At 51.0% G+C, this 22,841-nt stretch overlaps 1 protein-coding gene across 6 annotated transcripts in view; it reads right to left on the bottom strand.

Moving 5' to 3' along the window:
* The window catches only part of MPP7 (MAGUK p55 scaffold protein 7), a 1,979,219-nt gene that overhangs the window by 715,099 nt on the left and 1,241,279 nt on the right, over nucleotides 1–22,841 (bottom strand). For all 6 annotated transcript variants that reach the window (XM_069648102.1, XM_069648107.1, XM_069648105.1 and 3 more), the window contains one exon: nucleotides 7,220–7,305. In XM_069648102.1, coding sequence (XP_069504203.1) covers nucleotides 7,220–7,305 — 86 coding nt within the window. The remainder of the gene's footprint in view (nucleotides 1–7,219; nucleotides 7,306–22,841) is intronic.

The following is a 22,841-nucleotide window of genomic DNA, read 5'->3' as shown; positions in this document are numbered from 1 at the left end:
AAAAATTGGATACCAAAAGAACTAAATATATACACATCTTTTTAATCAAGACACCCCATTAACTTCCACTGAATTCAGAGAAAAATCCCCCCCCCCCCCAACTACTTTTCTCACCAATACTCCATTAATGGATGCTATTATAAAGAATTTGGAACTCCTGATGGAATCCCTTAAACTAACATGTGTAGTCAGACAGAATCATATGTATAATTAGCAGTTCTTCCCTCTTTTATAAAGAACTTACCAATGGAATGGTGGACAATCCTCAGTGGAAAACAGCAATAATGGCAACAAGACTGCGCTCATACTAGACTATGGTTGGACATCTTTCTGGAAAAAAACTTGACCATAACGGTGTCTGCTAACCTTACTCAAACTCTTTTCTTCTTTTGTCAAAGAATTTATATTACCCCTGCTATGCTTTTTAAGTGCAAGATGAACAAGTTACTTTCTTACCTGGTAACGTTCTTTTGATGGGATGGTCCGACGACGTATTCCATATCTATGACAGGTAATCACCACAGCTGTGCTGCTTTGGAAACTTTTTTCGGCGTCTGCGTCCTGCGTCGATGACGTTGATGTGCCGTCGTCGAGGACCTCCTCCGACGTCATGAAATGTGATAAGTAGCACGCACGACGCCCGTAGCCTCAGTTGTAGTTTTTTCCCCCAGAACGTGTGACATCAGCTTACTGCCAGTCAGACACAAAGCCTTGCGGAACGTAAGCTGCAATCGCAAAAGAAATTCTGCAACGCGGAAGGTAGGGAGGGAGCGATATGGAATACGTCGTCGGACCATCCCGTCGAAAGAACGTTATTAGGTAAGAAAGTAACTTGTTCTTCGAGGGGATTGGGTCCTCCGACGTATTCCATATCTATCACAGACTCCCAAAGCATTACCAGAGCAAGGAGGAGGGAAAGAATTTAGAATCAAAATTTAGAATTGCGAATATGAACACCCCTCTGCAGGGCAGTAGATGCCGCCATACACCTGGTAGAATGGGCCCGCAAGCCAGCCAGTGGGTCCTTACCCGCCACGCGGTAACACTCCGAGATGGCCAAAATAATCCAGCGAGACAAAGTCCGTTTCGTCACAGCTTGTCCCAAACGCTTTCCAGCGTAACCAATAAAGAGTTGATCGTCCACTCTGACCCGGGACATGCGTGAAACATAAAAGCTTAAAGCTCTCCTAGGAAACAAGCCTATTGAGCCTCTTCTCTTCCTAACCAGGATGCGGAGGAGGATAGAATGCCGGAAGAACAACCTTCTGGGCCAAATTAAATTCCGTCACTACCTTCGGAAGAAAAGAAGGACGGACTCCAAGGACAACCATGTCCTTATATAAAACAGTGAAGGGAGGCTTAACTGAAAGTGCCTGTAACTCGCCGCAACTAAAAATACAGTTTTAAGAGTCAACAGTCTCAAAGGACAAGAGTGCAAAGGCTCAAAGGGAGCACCCGTTAGAAACCTGAGAACAAGGTTTAAATCGCAACCGGGCACCAGGAAAAGTGACGGAGGGAACACATTAGTGAGCCCTTTCAGAAACTGTGAAATTAAAGGGATTTTAAAGTAGGAACACTCTTCAGACGAGCGCTTAAAGATGGATAGCGCCGCCAGGTAACCTTTAATGGTACCCACTTGCAAGCCCCTGTGGGCCAAAGAAAGTGAAAAGGATAGAACCATGGGGATGTCACATGCAAAAGGATCCACATTCTGAACTCTGCACCAGTCGCAGAACTTACGCCAACGGCAACGGTACAGAGACTTTATTGCTGGCCGTCGGGCCAAGAGCAACACCTCCATCACGTCTTCAGGGAGGTCCCAATCCTTATACCTCAACCTTTCAGAAGCCAAGCGTGAAGGTTGAAGGATCTGACCACTGGAAAACCTGACCCCCCCCCCTCCCGTGAGAGCAGATCGTCTCGGTAGGGAAGACGACATGGAGGACAGATGGACAAGTCAAGGAGGACCGGCTACCACGTCCTCCGAGCCCACGCCGGAGCAATGAAGATCATCCGGGGACCGAACTTCCGTAACCTCTGCAGCACTTGCGGGATGACGGGGACTGGAGGAAACGCGTACAGCAGTGGGAATGACCACTCCACCACGAACGCGTCTCCTAAGGCTCCTTTTGGAGGAAATTCCCGCGAGCAGAACCTCTCGCTCTTCCGGTTGACACTGGAGGTGGAGAGATCCACTTGAGGGGTCCCCCAAAGGGTGAAGATCTCCAGGAGAATCTCCTGAGCCAACTCCCACTCGTGAGAGATCGTGCTCTGCCTGCTCAGAGCGTCCGCTGTCACGTTTTCGTCTCCGGCCAGATGAACTGCCGAGATTGAAACTTCCTGCTGGATGGCCCAGAACTCAAGCTGCATCGCCTCCCTGCACAGAGGAAGTGACCCTACACCCCCCTTTTTGTTGAGGTAGTGCATGGCCACTGTGTTGTCCGTCAGGATCAGGACATTCTTTCCTCGCACAGTGGGCAGAAAAGCCTTCAGGGCTAGCCTGACGGCCCTCAGCTCCAACAGATTGATATGGAGTCTGGACTCCGACGGAGACCAACGACCGCTGACTGTCAGCTCGTTGGCATGAGCTCCCCATCCTGTGAGGGATGCATCCGTCACGATCGTCACCTCCGGCCAGGGAAGCCAAAACGGAGCTCCCTTCATCAAGTTGCCTTTGACGGCCCACCACAGAAGGTCTTGGGCGACCCAGGGCAGCATCCGAACCGGATCCGACATCCTGCCGGAGGACTGCGACCATTGCATCTTGAGTGCCCACTGCAAAGATCTCATCCGCAGGCAAGCCTCTGGCACCAGAAGAATGCAGGATGCCATGAGGCCGAGCAACCTCAAGAACTCGAACGCTGGGAGCGTCTGGGCATGCTGAAACTTGTGCACCATCTGCTGAATGTGAGCCCTCACCTGGGGAGGAAAACACTGCCCCAGGGAAGTGTCGAGCACTTCTCCGATGTACTGGAGCCGCTGTGTTGGAGTCAAATGGGACTTCTTTAAATTGAGGGAGAAGCCCAGCCTGTGAAGGGAGTGGCAGGTGATGGACAGATGATCCAGGACCTGCACGGGAGAGCGCGCCCTGATCAACCAATCGTCCAGGTAGGGGTAGACGTGAATCCCCCCTTGCCTGAGATGCGCTCCCACCACCACCATGAGCTTGGTGAAAACCCTCGGGCGGAGGTCAAACCGAACGGCAAGACGTGATACTGAAAGTGCGAGTCGCCAACCGCGAACCACAGGTACTTCTTGTGCTTGGGATGGATCGGCACATGGAAGTAAGCATCCTTGAGGTCGAGAGACACCAACCAGTCCTTAAGCTGAAGGGCCTGGAGGACTTGAGAGAGAGTAACCATCTTGAACTTGTCCTTCCTGAGGAGTTTGTTCAAACCGCACAAGTCCATGATGAGTCTCAATCCCCCGTCTTTCTTCGAAATCAAAAAATAAGGGGAATACCATCCCTTGTTCCTCTCCGCTACAGGCACTAGTTCTATGGCACCTTTCTCCAGCAGGGCTTGAATTTCCTGCGCAAGGAGCGGATCCGGACTCTTCAAAGAGAGGTTCCCTGGTGGATTGTCGTGAGGCCTCTGCCGAAAGGGAAGACAGTAGCCGTGGGTTATGATCTCCAGAACCCACACATCTGAAGTAATGGCACGCCACTCTACAAGATGCTGCGCCAGCCTTCCCCCAACCGGCGAACCATGGGACATGGCCTCATGACTGAGTGGTAGCGGCTGCTGCGTTACCTGAGGGCAAAGAGGCAACTGCCCGAGCGGCCTTGGCACCACGGGTACCCTGTCGTCCACCTCTGGTACCCCTGCGTTGGCCTCTTTGACTGCTATCTCCTCTCGCTTTACTGAAGGAGTAATAGCAAAAGGAACCACCCCTCCATTGCTGTCCTCTAGGACGAAAAGTCGGAGGTTGGCAAACTGCAGCGCCCAACGACTTTGCTGCAGCTTTGGAGGTCTGCAACCTCTCAAGGCTCTCGTCAGCCTTGCTGCGAAAAAGGTGTTCACCGTCAAAGGGCATGTTGAGGAGCCGGGACTGCACATCAGGAGCAAACCCCGACTTCCGCAACCACGCAAACATGCGTATCACGGTGCTCGCCGCCATGGACCTGCTGACGCATTCAGCCATGTCCAAACCCGACTGAAAGGACTCACACATGGCATCCTTACCATCCTGGACCATAGCAAGGAAACCATCCCGTTCGTCCCCTTCCGGAATATGTTCAGCCGCTAACGCAACACAGTTCCACAGAGTGTGTGTGAAACGAGACAAGGCACATATGGAGTTGGCCGCCTGAAGCGCCATACCACCAGAAGAAAACACTTTCTTCGCCCAGCCATCAAAACGTTTGTCGTCCCCATCAGGAGGGATGGTAGGGTACGACGCCTGCTTTGCCGGGGCTGTGGCCGCCTGCACCACCAAACCCTCTGGAGTGGGGTGCCTGGTGAAGTAGCAGGGGTCGCTTCTGGCTGGATGGTATTTTCGCGACAAGGACCTGCCCACCACCGGGAGACTCTCCGGAGCAGTCCAAGCTGCCGCCACCCTTCTCTGTAGAGTCATATGAAACGGCAGTACCGGGTCAGTTGGGGGACCAACATCAAGGATGTCCGTGAGATCATCCTGCACAAACTCCCCTGGGGGAGCAGACCATCCCAAGTACTCGGAGACCCTAGCCATAAGGCGCCGGTACGAGGAATCAGCATGAGAGCCAGGCTCAGGCCTACAAAACTCCACCTCCGGAGAGGTGTCCAGTCCACTGGCATCATGCAGTGACTGCCTCAAATCGTCAAATTGGCTATGGCCCGAGACCATCTCATCTGGAACCTGACTAGGAACCAGGCCATCAGAATCCTCATCCACCTCCGAAATATATTCCAGGTGGTGAAAAGAAGGCCCCGAGAGTGCTTGCTCTTAACCAGAGCCTTTCTAGGGGGTTCCCCCGTGCCACGGGGTACCTCCGACATCCCGGCGTCGAGGGCGTCGAGTGAATTGCGCCGGTGTTGAGAGAAGAGGCATCGGCGCCGAGAGGATCGGCGTTGACGTTGAGTAAATCGGCGTCGACGTCAGATGCAGCATCGACAGCGTCGACACAGTCCTCGAAGCCGGAGCTCCGAGCGTGTCCTTCGACGACCTGAGCGTCGACAACTTCCTCGGAGCCGGAGCCTCGAGAAAGCCTGTTGACGCCCTCGACGCCTCAGGCGTCTATGTCTTCCTCGAAGACATAACAGGTGCACAAGGTCTCGAACACGTCGAGGACCGGGACCTGGAAAGGGTACGTCGAGAACGAGTCCCCTTGTCCGAACGGGACCTCTCCCGTGACTCGTGCCGACCACTCTTGTGAGCGGTGTCTCAAGACCTCTCACGGCCGACCCCACTAGGGGGCGCGGACGGCTTAGTACCCTGCGACTCGAGAATCACCAGCATTTTCTACCCTCCGGTGTCGCACGGCTGGTGGGGTAAGCGACGTGCTGGCAGAAGACCGCTGTTGGCGCTTCCGAGAATGCCTCGAAGAGGCCGAGGAGTGGCGAGACCGACTCCTAGAAGGAGACCCACGAGACTTCCGACGACGACGCGGAGAGTCACCTCTCAAATCATCCGTCGAAAGCCCCGCAGACTTCGACCTCCGGGGCTACCTACCGACAACAACTTCTTACGTTCCGGTAAGGCTTTGGACGTGAGCGACTGACAGTCGATACACTCATCCGTGTCGTGGGCCTCCCCGAGGCACCAGAGGCAGGCGTCGTGCGAGTCCGTCACCGACATCTTGGACCCACACTCCCCGTACTTCTTGAAGCCCGGACGTGGGGTCGAAGACGAAGTAGAAGACATCTTCTCACAAAGGATTTTCTCACAAAAACGAACAGGTTCGAAGAACCGAGAAGAACAGAACTCCAAAGAGTCGAAGCATAACCGAGATTCACGAAGCAACACGTTCGCGGAAAAAACGGAACTGAGGCTACGGGCGTCGTGCGTCCTACTTATCACTTCGGATGACATCGGATGACGTCGGAGGAGGTCCTCGACGACGGCGCATCGATGTCATCGACGCAGGAGCCGAAAAATGTTTCCGAAGCAGCACAGCTGTGGTGATTACCTGTCATAGATATGGAATACGTCGGAGGACCCAATCCCCTCGAAATCCTTAGATAACAAATGCTGGAACTGTCATGATGCTGGAGCTTCTTTCAAATATATGTTCTCAGAATGTAGGTATATTGTAAAATTTTGGAAAAATGTATGGCACATCATAAAATGTATCTTTAAAATAGATTAACCTTTTCCTTTTTAGCTCTTATAATAGGGGAGTGTTCTTTTTCAACATCATTTAGACATATATACATCACATCCATTTGATCTTTTCATTTCGATTGCAGTTCTAGTTATCACAGCTAATTGGAAGAGGTTTGACCAGATCATAAAATATGGTGGAATTCCATATGCAATATACATAGAATTGAGAGATGTATTGCTTCAATCCCATTACTGCATCACAAATTTAAATTGAAATGGAGAATGTTTTCCGACTTCCTAACGCCAAAGAAATATACTATTTAATATGGCTTTAGTTTGGTTCAAAATAGTACCCTTATCATATCTCTTCCCCCTGATCCGTCCCATTAACTCACTTTCTCGTTTGTAATGTTATATGTCTCCCCCCCCCAACTTTATAAAGGCAAGTCTTATCCACTTCGTGTTTACTCTTGCAGGGTCTAAACCCAATGCGTGATACTTTATATTAGTAATCTATGCTACTAGGATGAATTATTATACAAAATGTTTGAGCCTCGTTCTTGTACTTTGGACTTTGCTGTATTTGTATTGTTTGATGCCTTTAATTAAACATTTGTTAACAAAAAAAAATAAAGTGTTAATGAATTCTAAAGTGCAATTCATTAACGTTTGGGAAATATTTGGATAATTTTTCTAAATATCCATGTTTTTATATTCATATTTAAATAATTTAACAATAACCAAAATAGCATAGATTTTATTAATGGAAATGGCTAATCCAAATCACCATTGAAGAAGTTCATAAGAAATTGATTTGATTGTTAACATTCTACAAAGTGTTACATTGCAAGAATTGTAGACAGATTAAAATGGATACAGAACAGAGGTAGACAGGATAGCGCCTGACAGGATGTGTGTGTACATACTAGGTTTTATTTAAACACAAAACTGTAATCAGGAAGTATAAACTTACCAAAATTTTAATTATTTCTTCTGGTTTTTTGTCATCTACGGATATTCCATTAACTTCTCTAAGTTCATCACCAACATGAATAAGCCCTAAACAACAAAGAAAAAATAAATATTGAAAGCGTCAAAGCAAGGCAAGCAGAAAGGAAAGTGAAGGTTTAGTTTGAGGACCACATGGTCTTTGTACTAAAGAACAAATTACTTTCCTCTTAGTACTGTTTTCTGATGGATGTTCATTCCATAGATTTCTCACCTTTGATATTATATCTGCATCACAGCTAATTTTGAAAAAAAAAGGCTTTTTGCCACCACAGGGCACAGCACAGCTCTGTGCTGTTATGCACCCCATGCCTAACGCGACATCAGGCCATCATATACTTAGTTGCAGCGCTCCATGACCTCACGCACGCCTTTTATCCTAGCAATCAGACACTGACTGACTGCTGAATTGATGAAGTGGGTGAGGTGTATGAGCTATCCGCCAAGAGGGGCAGATTGGGAGGGTGATGAGGAATGGTGGGAGGCACACCCATTATAAAGAAAACTATTGAGATGTAAGTGATTTGTTCATCTAATGAATTTCTTCCTTATACAGATTCCTCATCTTTGACAGACCCCCCACAGCGGTATGTAAATCCGGAGGGAGGAGTTAAGACACTGCCTACACCAGAAAACTTTGGAGAATCACTCTAGCATTCTACCCATACCAGAAACCTACATTTGGCAACTGTGTGCAGCGAAGCACACACAGTTGCTGGACATAAGTCCAAAGAACATTCATTATAGGCAGACACTTGCATTGCGAGACTAGATGCAGAGGATGACACACATTGACAGTATCTGAGACTGGTCATCCTTACTGACATCCCTGGTTTAAGATGTAGGAACTTGGGGCCTGCAACAAATCCAGCCGATGGAATTGTGCCTCTGTCTTAAAAAGGTGACTAAAAAACAAATGAAGATGGATCTTTGAGAGAGATGAAAATCTGTCACAAACTATGGAAGAGTGGGAGAGCAGATACATAGGTGCATAAGCTCCGGGTACCATGCCTTCCTGGCCCATTCTGGAAAAGTTAGATTCAATGTGTTGCTGAACAGCAGTAGTCCCCTGAGAAATAGTAGAATGATAGGGATTGGTGGGAATGCACAGAGGAGAGCCTTGTTCCACTCATCCGTCAGTGCGTCCCCTGGAGCTCACCGTCAAGGAATCGCTATGAAACAAAATAAATGCACTTCCTGTTCACACTGGAGGTGGAGAGGAGTCCACTACGAAATTTCCTCTAAAGGTTCCTGACAGAGCTCCCACTCATGGTAGGCTGAGTTCTGTCTACTCAAGTAGACTCAATGATGTTCTTCAGCCCGACCAGATGGGCCGGCATCCGAGAAACATCATTCTCCATAATTATAATCTCATCACTAATATGTACAGAGACAATTACCCCCTAGACCTCGCTCACAACCTCTCTTGTTGAGGTAATGCTAGCCCCCTAGTGGTCTGACGGGGTCAGCATACTTTTGCCTTGTATAGAGGAGAGAAATGCAATCAGGGCCAGCCTGATCACACACAGCCCTAGCAGATTGAAAAGCACTCCGGTTTCTGCTGGGGACAAGAGTTGCTTATCGGAAGGTTTAATATGTGAGCATCCTAGCCTTTCAGGGACACATCCATGACCACTATTAGTTGAGGCTAAGGTTGCCAGAGCAACTCCCCTTTGAGTAAGGGACCACCATATGAGATCTAATGCAGCATTGTCTAAGACCCACAAAATGTCTGACATGCTGCTCGTTAACTGAAACCAATGACATCAAAGTAGGAATGAGTTTTCTTTACATGTTCACAAGCGCCACAAAAAAAGGCTCTTTTGCACTGAGAAATGGTTGAAACGTGCTCAAAGTTTATTTGAGTAGTGGTCATATGTTTTGGTTGGCCCTCTGTGATAACATGTTTCGGCATAAACTATGCCTTTATGAAATCAGGGCAAGGAACAAGTTACTTACCTGTAACTGTTGTTCTCCAGCATGGGTCTGGCATGGATTCACATGCTCATGAATATTCCCCGTCGTCAGGCTGGGAATCCTCGGTAAAGAAAAAACCAGTATCAGTTTCGTTTCTGATCTGTCTTTCGTAGTAATAACCAATCACTGGTCTCTGCGTCATACTGACCACAGCCAATGACTGCCCTCTACCTAAGCACCGCCTCTGGCAGCCATCTTCAGATTTGGAAGCACGTGAAGTGGCAGTATGACCAAGTGAAGAGCCGCAGAGGGGTAGGCGGGAGGGTTCGCATGTGAATCCATGCCAGACCCATGCTGGAGAACAACAGTTACAGGTAAGTAACTTGTTCCTTCTCCAGCATGGGGTCTGGCATGGATTCACATGCTCATGAATAAAGAATACATAGCAGTACACACATGCACAACCACGGGAGGTGGCAAAGGCTCAACATTAAGCATTACATCAAACTCAACATTAAGCATCTTACCTCCTCACCAGGCTCACCTCAGGTGAACAGGTTGCGCAGCACTGCTTGGCCGACCCTGGACTCCTCCCTGGAATCCCGGTCGACGCAGTAGAATTTCGTGAAGGTGTGCGTCGACCTCCACGTAGCAGCCCTGCATATGTCCAGCAGGGGCACACCAGATAGGAACGCCGTGGTAGCTGCGATCGCTCTGGTGGAATGGGCTCTCGGACGGCCAGGCAGCGGTCGGTTTGCCAACCGGTGACAGTACATGATACAGCCGGAGAGCCATCTGGAAATGGAAGCCTTCGAGAGAGCCTTCCCCTGATTGACAGGTCCAAAGTTCACAAAGAGTTGTGACGTCTTCCGAAAACACTTCGTGCGGTCTACGTAGAACTTCAGCGCTCTAGCCACATCCAGCGAGTGCAAAGTCCTCTCAGCCGGCGACGAAGGCGACGGGAAGAACACAGGCAACACCAAGGGTTCTTTGAGATGGAAGTCCGACGGTACCTTGGGCATGAAGGAGGGGTGCGTCCTGAGCACTACCCTCGTGTCGTGAAAAGTCAAGTACGGGGCCTTGCAGGAAAGGGCCTGGATCTCCCCCACTCGTCGTGCGGAGGTGATGGCCACAAGAAACGCTGTTTTCCACGACAGAAATTTCAACGGAGCCGAGTGCAGAGGCTCGAACGGAGGTCCCATGAGCTTGGTCAGCACCACGTTGAGCTCCCACGCCGGGGCCGGAGCCTTCACCGGCGGGAACGATCTGAACAGTCCCTTCATGTACTCTTTCACCAGACGATGAGACCACAAGGACGTCCGCCCCGTGGTTCTGGTGTATCGGGAGATCGCAGCAAGATGAATCTTGATGGACGCGTGTGCCAGTCCAGCTTTGGCCAGTGTCAGCAGGTACGGCAGTACTTGGGGAGCCGTAATCCGGAGAGGGTTAATCTTCTGTGCGTGGCACCAGACAGAGAACCTCTTCCATTTGTTTCCGTAGCATTTAAGAGTCGAGGACGCCCTGGCCTTTGCAAGAACCTCTCTGCAGTCGGCCGGTATGTCGTATCCTCCAAACTCTAGCGCTGCAGGAGCCAGGCCTGCAAGTTCAGCGATTTTGGGTCGTGGTGGAGGATGGCGCCTCCTTCCCTGGAGAGTAGATCCGCGTCCACCAGCAGCTTGATTGGCGGGGACGCTGACAAGTCCAGAAGGTCCGGGAACCATATCTGCCTCGGCCACGCAGGTGCGACGAGGATCATCCTGCACCGTGACCTCTTGAGCTGGTTGACGAGTCGGATTAGCAGCGGCAAAGGAGGGAACGCGTAGAGGAACAGGCCCTCCCAGGGGAACGAGAAAGCATCGCCCATGCTCCTCGCCTGGGGAAACCTGCTGGCGAACCTCCGGCACTTGGAGTTCGTCGCCGTCGCGAACAGGTCGATCTGGGGTGTGCCCCACCGTCGGAAGAGGCGATCCACTAGATCCTGCCGTAGCTCCCACTCGTGGCACGAGCGCAGCTCCCTGCTGAGCGAGTCGGCGATGGTGTTTTTTATCCCTGCCAGATGAAACGGCACCAGAAATATCCTTTGGGCGACGGCCCAATGCCACAGGTCCTGCGCCTCCTTGGACAGTGCTGGGGACCTGGTTCCGCCCCGTTTCCTGATGTAAAACATGGTGGTGGTGTTGTCGGTGAAGATCCTCACCACCTTGCCCTTGAGGGACGGAAGGAAGGACCTGAGGGCCCAAAACACTGCACGGAGCTCCAGGACGTTGATATGTAGGGATTTCTCCGTCGGGAGCCAAAGGCCTCTTGCGTGCAGATTTTCGGTGTGCGCTCCCCACCCTTCCAGGGAGGCATCCGTAGTCACTGTCTCCTGGTGGGCTGGGGTCTGGAAGTCCATGCCCGCCGTCAGATGCGCGCGGGTGCCCCACCACCGGATCGCTCGTCGGAAACTCTCGTCGAGTGTGATCCTTTCCTCGAAGCTGCCCCTCGTTTGGATCCAGCGCGCGTCCAGGAACTCCTGCAACGGGCGCATCCGGAGCCTGCACATGGGAATGAGGTAGATGCAGGAAGACATCATTCCGAGGAGGGACTTGATGGACCTCACCTTGGCCGCGTCGGCCACCAACATCCGCTGCACCTTGCCCAGGATGGTCCTGGTCCTCTCCTCCGACGGGGAGGCCAGAAGGGACACTGTGTTGAGCCTCGCTCCCAGAAACAGAGCATCTTGCGCGGGTACCAGGTGGGATTTGGCATAGTTCACGGAGAATCCCAAGTCCGTGAGAAGTTGGACGGTCCTTGCCGTGTGAACCACGGCGAGCTCCCTCGTCTTGGCTCGGATGAGCCAGTCGTCCAGGTAGGGGTAGATGTGGATCCCTTCGCGGCGCAGCTGCGCCGCCACTGGTGCGAGGCACTTGGTGAACACCCTGGGTGCCGACCGTAGTCCGAAGGGGAGGGCTTTGAACTGGTAATGACACCCTTGGACCACAAACCTGAGGAATTTTCGGTGCCCCTTTAGGATGGGAATATGGAAGTAGGCATCCTCCAAATCCAACGACGACAGGAAGTCTCCTTCCTCCAGCTGACCCAGGACGTGCTGGAGGGTGACCATCCGGAACTTTTGCGCCTTGATGAACTTGTTCAGACGTCGCAGGTCCAGGATGGGGCGCCATCCCCCCGTCTTCTTCTTCACGAGGAAGTATCTAGTAAACTCCGGAGCCCCGAAGCCTCTTTGGGACGAGTTCGATGGCGCCCTTCCTGAGCATCGCCTTTACCTCCAGGAGAAGTTGAGGGACGTGAAGTTCTTTCCTGGCCACGGGGGGGACGCGCGGACACCTTCTTTGAAACTCGAGCGCGTGGCCCCGGGCCAAGGCGTCCAGCACCCAACGGTCGGTGGAGATGGACTCCCACACGCTGACGAAGCTCGCCAGCCGGCCTCCCACCGGGGTGCTTCAGTGGGGGCCCGACCCCACGGCCGGTTCGACGAGGCTTTGCCGCCTTGACCTCATTGGCGACGACGGCGGGGTCCGCCAGACTTGCTTCGTCCTCTGTAGGCCTCCTGAGACGACGAGCGGCCCGCTTGACGGTAGGTGGAGAAACCGCCGCCGGAACCTTTGGAGGCGCCCTTGCCTCCGCTGCTCCGAAAGGGCGTCCGTCGTTGTTGCAGAACTCCAAGGGCCCGGGCCGTCTCGGTGTCCGCTTTAATGGCCTGAAGGGAATCGTCCACTGTTTTCCCAAACAGGTTGTTCCCATCGAAGGGCATGTCCAGGACTCTGGTCTGAACGTCTTGACGGAAGTCCTTAGCCTTGAGCCATCCACGCCGCCTAAGGCAAACGCCGTTGCCCAACTGGCGGAACCCAGTGTCGGCGATGTCCGTCGCAACGGTAATGGCGTGGTCCAAAGCCACCTCACCTTCCTGCAGGATCTCCAGGGCCTCTGCCCTCTTGTCGTCCGGCAAGAAGTCCAGCAGGGGAGCCAGTTTGTACCAGAGCTCCCTGTCGTAGCGGGCCACGATAGCCAAGGCGTTGGCCGCTTTAATCGTCGTCGCTGCAGACGAGATGGCTCTGCGTCCCATAGCGTCCAATTTCTTTCCCTCGCCGTCCGGTGGGGAAGTCGATGTGGAGGCCGCACCGCCCCCCCCTGCTTTTTTCCTGGCCGCCGAGGAGACGACGGAGTCCGGGGTAGGCTGCGCCCGGAGGCACAGGGGGGCCGTGTCCGGGACCCGGTACTTTTTCTCGTACCGGTCTCTTCTAGCTGGCGTCGTGGAAGGGTTCTTGAGGAGGGTGAGGCCCTCATCCCAAATGTCGTCCAATAGAGGCACTGCGAGGACCGTCTTCCTCTTGGCCTCGCGCCGCTGATAAAGGAAACCTTCCTTCTTCTCCTCAGGGCAGAGTTGGAAAAGCTCGGATGCCCTGGTGATCATGGAGTGGAACGATCCAATCTCGTCGGGCGGAGAAGCCCTGGTGGGAGGCGACGACGGTACATCCTCGTCGTATACTTCGTCGTCCGTACCCGTCGCTGCCGTGTCAGTCCCCGTATCGTCCCCTCGGGTGGACGGGGAGGAGGGCTGGAAGGGGCGCGACGGCTGAAAAGGAGGCGGAGGGTGGATCCTTCTTTTCTTGGTAGGGGGAACACCAGAAGGTCCCGGTTCTGGGTCCCCCGACGGGAGAGGTTCCGTCGGCAACGGTAGGCTCGTCCTTATCTCTGAGCATAAGGACTCTATAGCCAACAAAATGGCCGCCGAGTTGTCTCGCGGCGCTGGCAGAGGGGAATCCGACGGGCGATCAGGGGCCCCGTCAGTACCCTCGACGATGTCGTCGTCACCTGCGTCGGGATCCATCCCGACGGGCCGGTCTTCTTCCACGCGGAGGCTGTGGCTTAAGACCTCGACCAGCTCCTCCTCCGAGGTTGAGGCCGAATCTACAACGACGCCCTGCCCCCCTTTTTCTTCCCCACGGGGGATTTCACGGGGGCCTATCGATGGGCACAAAAGAGGACTCCCTCTGAGGTGGCAGGGAGACTCTGAGCCCCGAGGTCGCCACCACTGGTGTAGCCTCCACAGGCTGAGCCAGGGCCGCCGCGACAGTTGCGATAGAGGGCTTGGCCGGATGGATTAAGGCCTTAACCACCTTAGGTGCACTCACCGCCTTATCCTTGAGGGGGGGACACTGCCTCGCTCCCCCTCCGCCTTCGAGCTCGACCGGGGCCTCTCCAGGAGCCTCGCCGGGTGCTCGGCCTTCCTCTTACCCGACCCAGAGCGTTGGCTCGTGGTTGATGGTGCCGGGGAGAGTGCGCCCAGCCTGGCGCCCGTAGAGCCCGACCGTTCGGCGCTCCCGGTGCCAGCGGACTCGCGGTGCTTGGCCTTATGTTGGACCCCCGTCGCCGGGGCGTCCTCAAAGGTCTTAGAAGACCGCTCGGATTTCTTCCTCTTCTTCTCGCCGGACGGGCTCTTCCCTTCCAGCCAGTTGGCGAGACGTTGATGGCGGTCCTTCATGGTCCGCTCCGATATGTTGCCGCAAAACGCACAGTCCTTCTCCACGTGCGTCTTGTCCTCATGTAGGCAGTAAAGACAAAAAGAGTGTTCGTCCTCCTTGAAGACATTCTGCAGCTGGCATCCAGGGCAGACCCTGAACAGCTTTCCGGGCGTCGAGCTTCCCTTCTCCTGGGCCATGACCGGGCCTGAGAAACTTCTGGAGTCCTCCAAAAGCGTAGCTCGACGAAATCTTCACCCTTGAGGGGCGCAGACGAATCCGACACGGGTCCCCGTTGATCGGATGGAGAGTCGGTGGAGCTTGAGGCTCTTTTGACCGAAAAAACGAAGTTTTTGAGAAAAAACGTGAAAAAAAATAGCACTAACGCTCGAGAGCAATAGCACGAGGATCCCAACACATGAACGTGCGGTAAAAATCTGAAGATGGCTGCCAGAGGCGGTGCTTAGGTAGAGGGCAGTCATTGGCTGTGGTCAGTATGACGCAGAGACCAGTGATTGGTTATTACTACGAAAGACAGATCAGAAACGAAACTGATACTGTTTTTTTCTTTACCGAGGATTCCCAGCCTGACGGGGAATATTCATGAGCATGTGAATCCATGCCAGACCCCATGCTGGAGAATGAACTGGTTTGTCATAAATATCCTCCAGTCTTGGTATTGTGCTTAATACGTCATGGGTTAAATCCCTCCTACAAATTCCTGCGTCCCTCGCATCTCTCGCATCATACATTCATTCTCAGTCAGCGACAGAGACTGGAGGATATTTATGACAAACAATCTTCCTAGCCTTTACTGGGTTATTGAGCCCACATACATTCCATGTCAATGTATCAGGAGAACCCTCCCACCAACACCCGCCATATATACCCACCTGTGCCCTCCATGCCATTACGTCCTTCAATAATTCAAGTGTAATTGCCAACAGTACGAACGTCAAACCCCATGGGCCCATTTGCCAGCCTCCCCCCACCCTCACCATCCACCCCAACTTGACAGTCTATCCCATATCATACCCCCGTTGAACTCTTGGGAGCACAATTTGAACATCAGCCAAACACTATAAATTGTAATCCTTCACAGCATAGCGTCCCTTAGTACTCGACAGAGCATGCTGCCACCCAGCGAGGCTATTGGTGCCAGTAGACAAAACCTAAGTTCAGTCACCAGATGACTATTGCGCTGTCAAGGATTCTCGATCTTTCCGACAGGTGTTTGGATCTCGCTCTGCCGGGACAGGTATAGACAGCTCAATGTATGCCAAGGGATTCGAAAAAGGGCAGTCTGCCCCCATGTTGTATGAAGTTTTTAACTAGAAACATCATGGCGTATGATACCGGACGCTCTCGTAGCAGACGTTTGACGTGGTCATGGGTGCATCTGGCCGCTTGGACACCTGTAGAGAAATATGGGTACATGTGTATTCTGGCTGATTCCTATTGTAGCGTTCCTTTCTCACATGTCAGCTTCAGGATCAGGTCATTGCAGTTATTTAAGGTTATGCAAGTTATTTATCCTGGTTTCAGAGGTGGGACCAGTGAGCAATGGGCTCTTTCCACCACAAACTGAGCTGAAAAACTCTTGCCGCCGAACCAGGTTTTAATCAGTTCTTCTACAAAGGGCTCCATCTTTCCCTTAGTGGCCTTCTCAAGGATTCCAACTATTTACACATTTCTGCTGGAGCAGGATTCTAAAATCACATTTCGTGCAAATTGCCTGCAACTGAATCTCGAAGACTGGAAGGTCTCTACCGTCTGCTCCAACTGTATCCTTCAATCCACCAAACCGTGTTTCGACCTCTGATTCTGCCAGTTTCTTTATCTAATATGGCAGGAAAAGAGTTCATGGTGACAACAATATCAAGCTTAGCATTCACTGAGGCAAAGACCGTCTGGATTGCGATCATATATGGCTGCCGCGTGGAATAAGCTGCCTGAGGAATTGAGGAAGATTAAAGACCTTCAAACCTTCAGGAAACGTCTGAAGACAATCTTATTTAAATGAAGTAAATTCTTTCTATCCTTTGATCCGTTTGCCTTGGAAAATCTTTTTGCGCCCTGATGCCCGTGGGCTCCGGCGCACTATAAAAAGATAGAATAAATAAATGTTCAATGAGCTCGAGGGACACTCCACTAGGTTGAAAAGGTCAAGTGTAACTCCCTCCTTGACTTCCTTTCAGGTCTCGCCGCCTTTCTCCTCCATTTGAACTGCCGTCGTGGAATAGCTGCCTCCTCGTGCATTCAGCCTTGCTCAGATTGTGCTCTTGTGCTGCGCCTTTTATCCCTGTCGGGAAGGGAAAGGGCAGTCAGGTGTGTGTAGTTGCTGGAAATTGCCTGACTTGATGGCTTGCTCAGTTGTGTTTTGTGCAGATCACCCCCTCCTCTGGACCCAGGCAGGAGCTACAGCATCTCACTTAGCTCTTCATTGCCCAAACTAGGAGCCATCCACTTGTTGTCCTGGTTAGCATTCAACTGCCCTGCTGGGGCTTTTAACCAAGGGGGAAAGGGTTTAGATTCAAATTCACTTCCCTGAGTCACATCAAAACCCACCCTCTGAAGATTTTCCTTCTGAGATAGAATCAAGTCAATAACCACTCTCGGTCCAAAATATAGTCCAACATGCTCTGTGACCCCCTCCAACAGGAAAAAAACACTATCAATGTCTGCCGAAGATAGTGATCTTAAAAGGCCAAGTTCAGCGAAAATCAGGAGAACATTTGAACGATTTAGACACACAGAAACAATCGCCCAAAAGGCTGGATAAATCAAGAGGATTTCGACCCAAGTATGCTACCCTAGTCAAAGCCAGACCAAATATAGGTCTGGAGTTTGCCTCTATGAAAGGATAGGAATATTTAGGTAGAGCAGACCGCTGGTCCAGAGGAGGGCCAGCCCTTACCAATGACTGAACACTATATGGTTTCTCCGTGCAATGTCCCCATGTTGCAAGGCGCCATGAGGCTATGGGTATGCAGCGCATAATAAGAATGAAAATAAATAAATAAATAATAAAACTAGTTTTGATTTCATTGATAGGACTCTTCCTTCATCTTTGGGAGCTGCGAGCCTTACTCATAGTGGAGAATTGTCAAACTGAGTGGCTCTCTTCCAATCCATGGGGATTTGGAATTTATCAAGGAGTTTCCCCAGATTAAAGTTAGTGCCTTCCGAGTATAGATTGCCAGGGTGGACCACTGAAGCGAGAGGAACTAAAGTTGAATAGTCAACCATCGGTTTAGAGTTAGGCATGGACTTGGGCAAATTCCCAGGAGCAGCCACTCCAAAAGGAAGCCACAGGAGCAGTGCAATATGCTGCAAATGGATCAGACTTTGGCTTCCCTAGCTGATTCATATTTCCCTGCAGCGATAAGGGAATTTCGGTCAAAGCAGCTGGTAAAGTGACGATCTCCGAGGGACCAACTCCCTCCTTCTGCACCCCTACAGTTGTTGCTCCACAAGTGCACTGGAGAGGTATAGTTCTTGTTGCCAGGACTTGATTTGTTAGTGGATAGGACTGTGGAGAATTTACCCTTGCAAGGGATCCCCCTTGCAGTTGGCATTCCAATATTGTAGATGCAGCAGTCGCCTCAGTTTGTAGAGCTTCCTCCAATCGATCCAGGGGAATACTTGCTGTAGTCCTTATATCAGTCTTTGCAGAAGTAGAGCTCTTTGCTTTTCCTTCCAAAGGCAGGAAGTATGGGTGCAAAGCTTGTATATCTGCATCCAGAGTATTTTGAATTTTAGTGGCTCCTTCCAATGGTAATAAATGGTATGTGGGGTCACTTTGGGAGGTCACCTTTGTCGACGGTATTAGATCAAATGTCCCTTCCTCCAACAGTGGGGTCTAAACCTGTAGATTTCTTTTCAGAAATCCCACTTTTTTACCTGGCCTGGTAAGGAAAGATTTTGCAAGAATTTCCTTGAAGAAATTTTCTTAGAGATGGTTTTCTGCTTTTTAGTCTTCTTCAGCCTTCCTTCGTCAGCCACAAGCAGCTCCTCCAGGGGTTTCTGTTCTATCACTCTTTGTGCACCCGATGTTCCAGGTTCATGACTTCAGGGTTAGGAGACTTGAGAGACTATGACTGCATTTTTGTGTAGGAATACTCCGAGGCTTCTCCAAAATTGCAGCTGGCCCAAACGACACATTGTGCCCCAAACATACTTCCAGGTTCTCGACCTTTATACTGATAGAGTTCCACAATGTGTGTTTTTTTTACTTCATCGCATATGTTATCGTAGAGGCGTACAAAGGAACTCACCACCATATCAAGTGCAGACAGGTCTGGGTGAAGTTAGTTTAACCATATTGTCTGCTTCTCCGAGTGTATGGTGGATGGGGCCATCCTCGGTGTGCTCTGTAAATTTCGAAGGGATAGGAGAAGCAGCTCCCACTGCTTCCTGTGCCATAAAGTCAGTCAGGTCCATTGCAGTACCAGGATGCGATGCCTCGCAGATTTGTTTATTGACGCTACTTTGAGCTACAGTAGTATTTACACCAATCGCCTCATCTGCATGTTCAATAATGCTCATATCTGTTAACACGTTCATCCAGGTACAGTGTAAGACAGCCACACACCACATTGGATTTACAGCTCGTATTTTGGTGCTGGAGCCCAATGATTTGGGGAACAAGTCACATTTTTTGCCCTGCTATGGGTGACAATATGTGCATCACTGATCTACTTTGAGTCCTCTTAAGATTTATTGCCACTAGCATCTTCAGCGAGCAGGACTGTACTTCCTGGGTACCAAGAGAATGACCTTCCATTAAGCCTTCCGGTGTGAAAGCTTTCATAGGAGTGATTTGGCGCCCCACCTCAAAAGGAGGGATAAGGATGGCCTCCACATCCTTTCTCACACCTTTCAAATCTGAAGAGCCACCAGTCCCCAACTAAGAAATTGAGGATGCACCAGGTTTTAATGGACTAGGTGGGGGCTGGTTGTCTGCTGTATTAGCTTCTCAGCCCGGGTTCGGAATACCTTGAATTTTTTTGTGCAAAGTTAGTATTTCGCACCATCAGTGGCTCAAAGGGACCAGGATCCGCAGTTACCAGCGAGTGAATGTATACGAGGGAGGGAATAAGGAGTACTTGCATGTACCTTCTGAGTATGGACAAGATCAACAGGTCTCTGAACTGGAGCAACAGAATAAATGTCAACCCTAGTGCAACAAGCGGATGGCTGCACGTTTTGTTCTAGGGTGGCAGGGTCTGGCAAGTTCAGCAGAGATGGTCACAACTCCAAGCCATCGAAGACTGCCAAAAACTCTGCTCTGACACCGCAACACTCTGCTTGGAATTAGAGTTTATAATTAGTTAAGCTCCTCCTCCTCACACCCATCAGCAGGGACAACAGGGTAGAAAGACTCAGTTCTGTGCAGTATGCCGCCAAAGACTCTGCTCCGACTCTGCATACAAAACACTACAGTTCCCACAAACCTCCTTGTTTATCTCATGATAATACCGATCACTCCCCTTTTCTTCACAAACCTTACCAATATCATTATTCCGAATTTTCCCAAACCCCTAGGACGAGAACCATAATCCCCATACAACACCTCTTCCTCTCTATACCCTGTAGGATACTTGAACACTCTAATCCACCCCCCCCCCTTCCGACACAAACACCTTCGCACAACACGAAAGACAACAGACTAACACCAGAGCCGTTTACCCGACATGTCCTAATACAAGGGTCAGGCAATTGATCAGAAACAAACACCTGACGGGCCTTTCCCTTCCCCATAGCAAAGCAGTTCAGAGCCGGTGAGTCGAGGGGAGAGCCGACAGAGATTGAACTGTGTTGAACGAAAGTAGCAAGCGGCTCATTGAACTTTGATTAAACAAAGAACTGTTGATAAAAGAATTGGGGAAAGCCAGCATAGCAGAACTAAACACCACGTGGGTGTTCACTTGAGAAACGCTAGGCAATTACGCCACTATTGAACAACAGTTACCAGATGGCCTTGGGAGAAAGGCGAGAAGAGGGGTCAAAGTAGTCATACAGGGGTCTTGTAAAATCTGCTTTACCGTCAAAAGTCTTTGGCCGACAGATGATTTTGAAGGAAAGGGAGATGAATCCCACATGGTGAAGTTAGCGAATGAACTGTTTTGTAAAAGTTGTCAAGCGTGAACCCGGCGGAGGGATGCTACCAACAAGGGACTAAGTCTGAAGTCCCATGAGCATTGTGTTGACAGGAGTAAACACGGCGGAGCGATGTCCACAGTGAATTGTTTGAAAAGACATTAAGACTTGTGAAAGTAAGAAAAGCCATAGTGAACCTGAAGGAGGGAAGCCAACGTCTGAAAGGGGTTCAAGCCCGAAAGAGGGAGCACCAGGGGTGGAAAGTCAGCACCCCAAAGCTAACTTTGAGAAAGCCTGAAGAATTGTTTAAAAAGACATTGTGATTTGGTAATGGCAAAAAAGCCCTAGTGAATCCGAAAGAGGGAGGCTGACGTTTGAAAGAGGTCCGAACCCAAAAGAGGGAGATCCAGGGGTGGAAAGTAATCACCCAAAGTTCATTGAGAAAGGAACGGTTTATTTTGATTTGTTGAATACGATTTGTGAGGGGTCTGCACCCAGAAGAGGGGACCCAGGGGTAAGGCCTAAAGTATTCATGGAACAGAACTTTGTGTCTGTGTGTGAAGAACATCAGGCCCTCAAAGTCAAGAGACTTTTATTGAAAAGAGACTGATAGCTGGAACAGAACTGTCAACTCGTGCTGGGAAAGCTAGAGTGTGCTGTGCTCAGGAAACCCACCTTGTCCCATGCTGAAAACGTGGGGAAGGGAGACCCCTGGCAATCGCATCCCGACTTATTATTTGTGAACACTTTTTCCTTCATTGAAACCCTATCCCACACACTTTTGTAATTAGCTGTAAGGAATTGGCATTATTTTATTTTTAGTAAAGGCCTTTTACTTTGACAAGACGCCACAAGGACTGCCTTATTTTTCCTTTAATGGTCGACACTTGCTCCCATCTTAGAGTTAGGTTTAGGTAAGGTGTTTTTCCACCGTGCAGTTACAGTTTAATAAACACCCTTAAACTGTGATCACTTGTGTCCGTCTTTACTGTTGCCACCATGAGTTCCTTACAATTCCCAGGGCTGAAAAAAGGAACCCTTCCTTCTCTTCCAGGACCAAGTTGAACAGGGCGCAGCATGCTATTGAAAGAATCCACTTTGTCAGCGGGTGAAGCCCTGGCAGGCTCATCAGTGCCCAGAGCCTCACCATCAGCCAACACATTATCGTCGTACTCATCCGTATGAGTTGCTGCCGTGTACGTGCCTGTGTTGGTGTGCGGGGCAACCTACCTCACCAGGGTCAACAGTCTCTGGGGTGGTGCTGGCGGTGACAGTCAGCCGACGTTTCAGCCCTGATGGGCTAAGTTGCCGCTTTGGCCTGCAAGGGCTCGATGAGCGCCTGGATCTTGGTGGCTCAGCACAGGACGACTCCTCACTGGGGACCTCGGAGGGCTACGGGAACTGGAGCAGCTGGTGGCCTCTGCTGTATCTCTGACACCAGGGTGTGGAGGATCATCAATAAATCCAAAGATTGGCTGAGACATGACTGGGATTTGCAGGTGCTGGTTCTGGGCTGAAATGTGGACCAAAGGGTAGTTCTGCCTCCCCCTGGGTGACCCCTCTTGGGATATGAGGCTGAGGCCTCCCTTCTGATCCAAGTAGTAATCTTCGGGCAAGGGACCATCGGAGCTGGTTTATATTTGTGCGGATCTTCTCAGAGACCCCTTCAGACTATCCTGGGAACCTTCCAAGGCCTGGGAGAAAACCCTTAGGAGGCAGCAGCTCCTTCCATCTCCCAAATCCTTAGGGAAAAGAGGTGACTATGGGCGCCTGCTCTCGCACAAGCACCTCCTCAGGAACTGCGTAGGTTTAGGCAGGCATGGAGGTAAAAACATCCAAAGCATAGCCATCGTGTTCACCATGGACAACACGGTCATAATGGCTCCTCCCGTTGCCGAAGTAAGGATGGTCATCAACAGGGTGGTCGTTGATTGTGTCACAGTCGACGAAACGGACGTCTTGGAGGACGAAGTGATCATCGACGATAACGAGGCATTGGAAGACAGAGCCGTTGTTCACAGGGCCTTGGGCGTCTCCTTCACATCCTTGTCCTTGAAAGAGGACCGGTGCTTCGAAGGGGTCAGTGCACCCCACCCCACTGGC

The sequence above is a fragment of the Ambystoma mexicanum genome, chromosome 2q (assembly GCF_040938575.1).
Source record: "Ambystoma mexicanum isolate Mex_15411 chromosome 2q, UKY_AmexF1_1, whole genome shotgun sequence".
Classification (NCBI taxonomy): Eukaryota; Metazoa; Chordata; class Amphibia; order Caudata; family Ambystomatidae; genus Ambystoma; species Ambystoma mexicanum.
The sequence above is the reverse complement of the archived record's forward strand: the minus strand, read 5'-3'. Positions and strand labels throughout refer to the sequence as shown.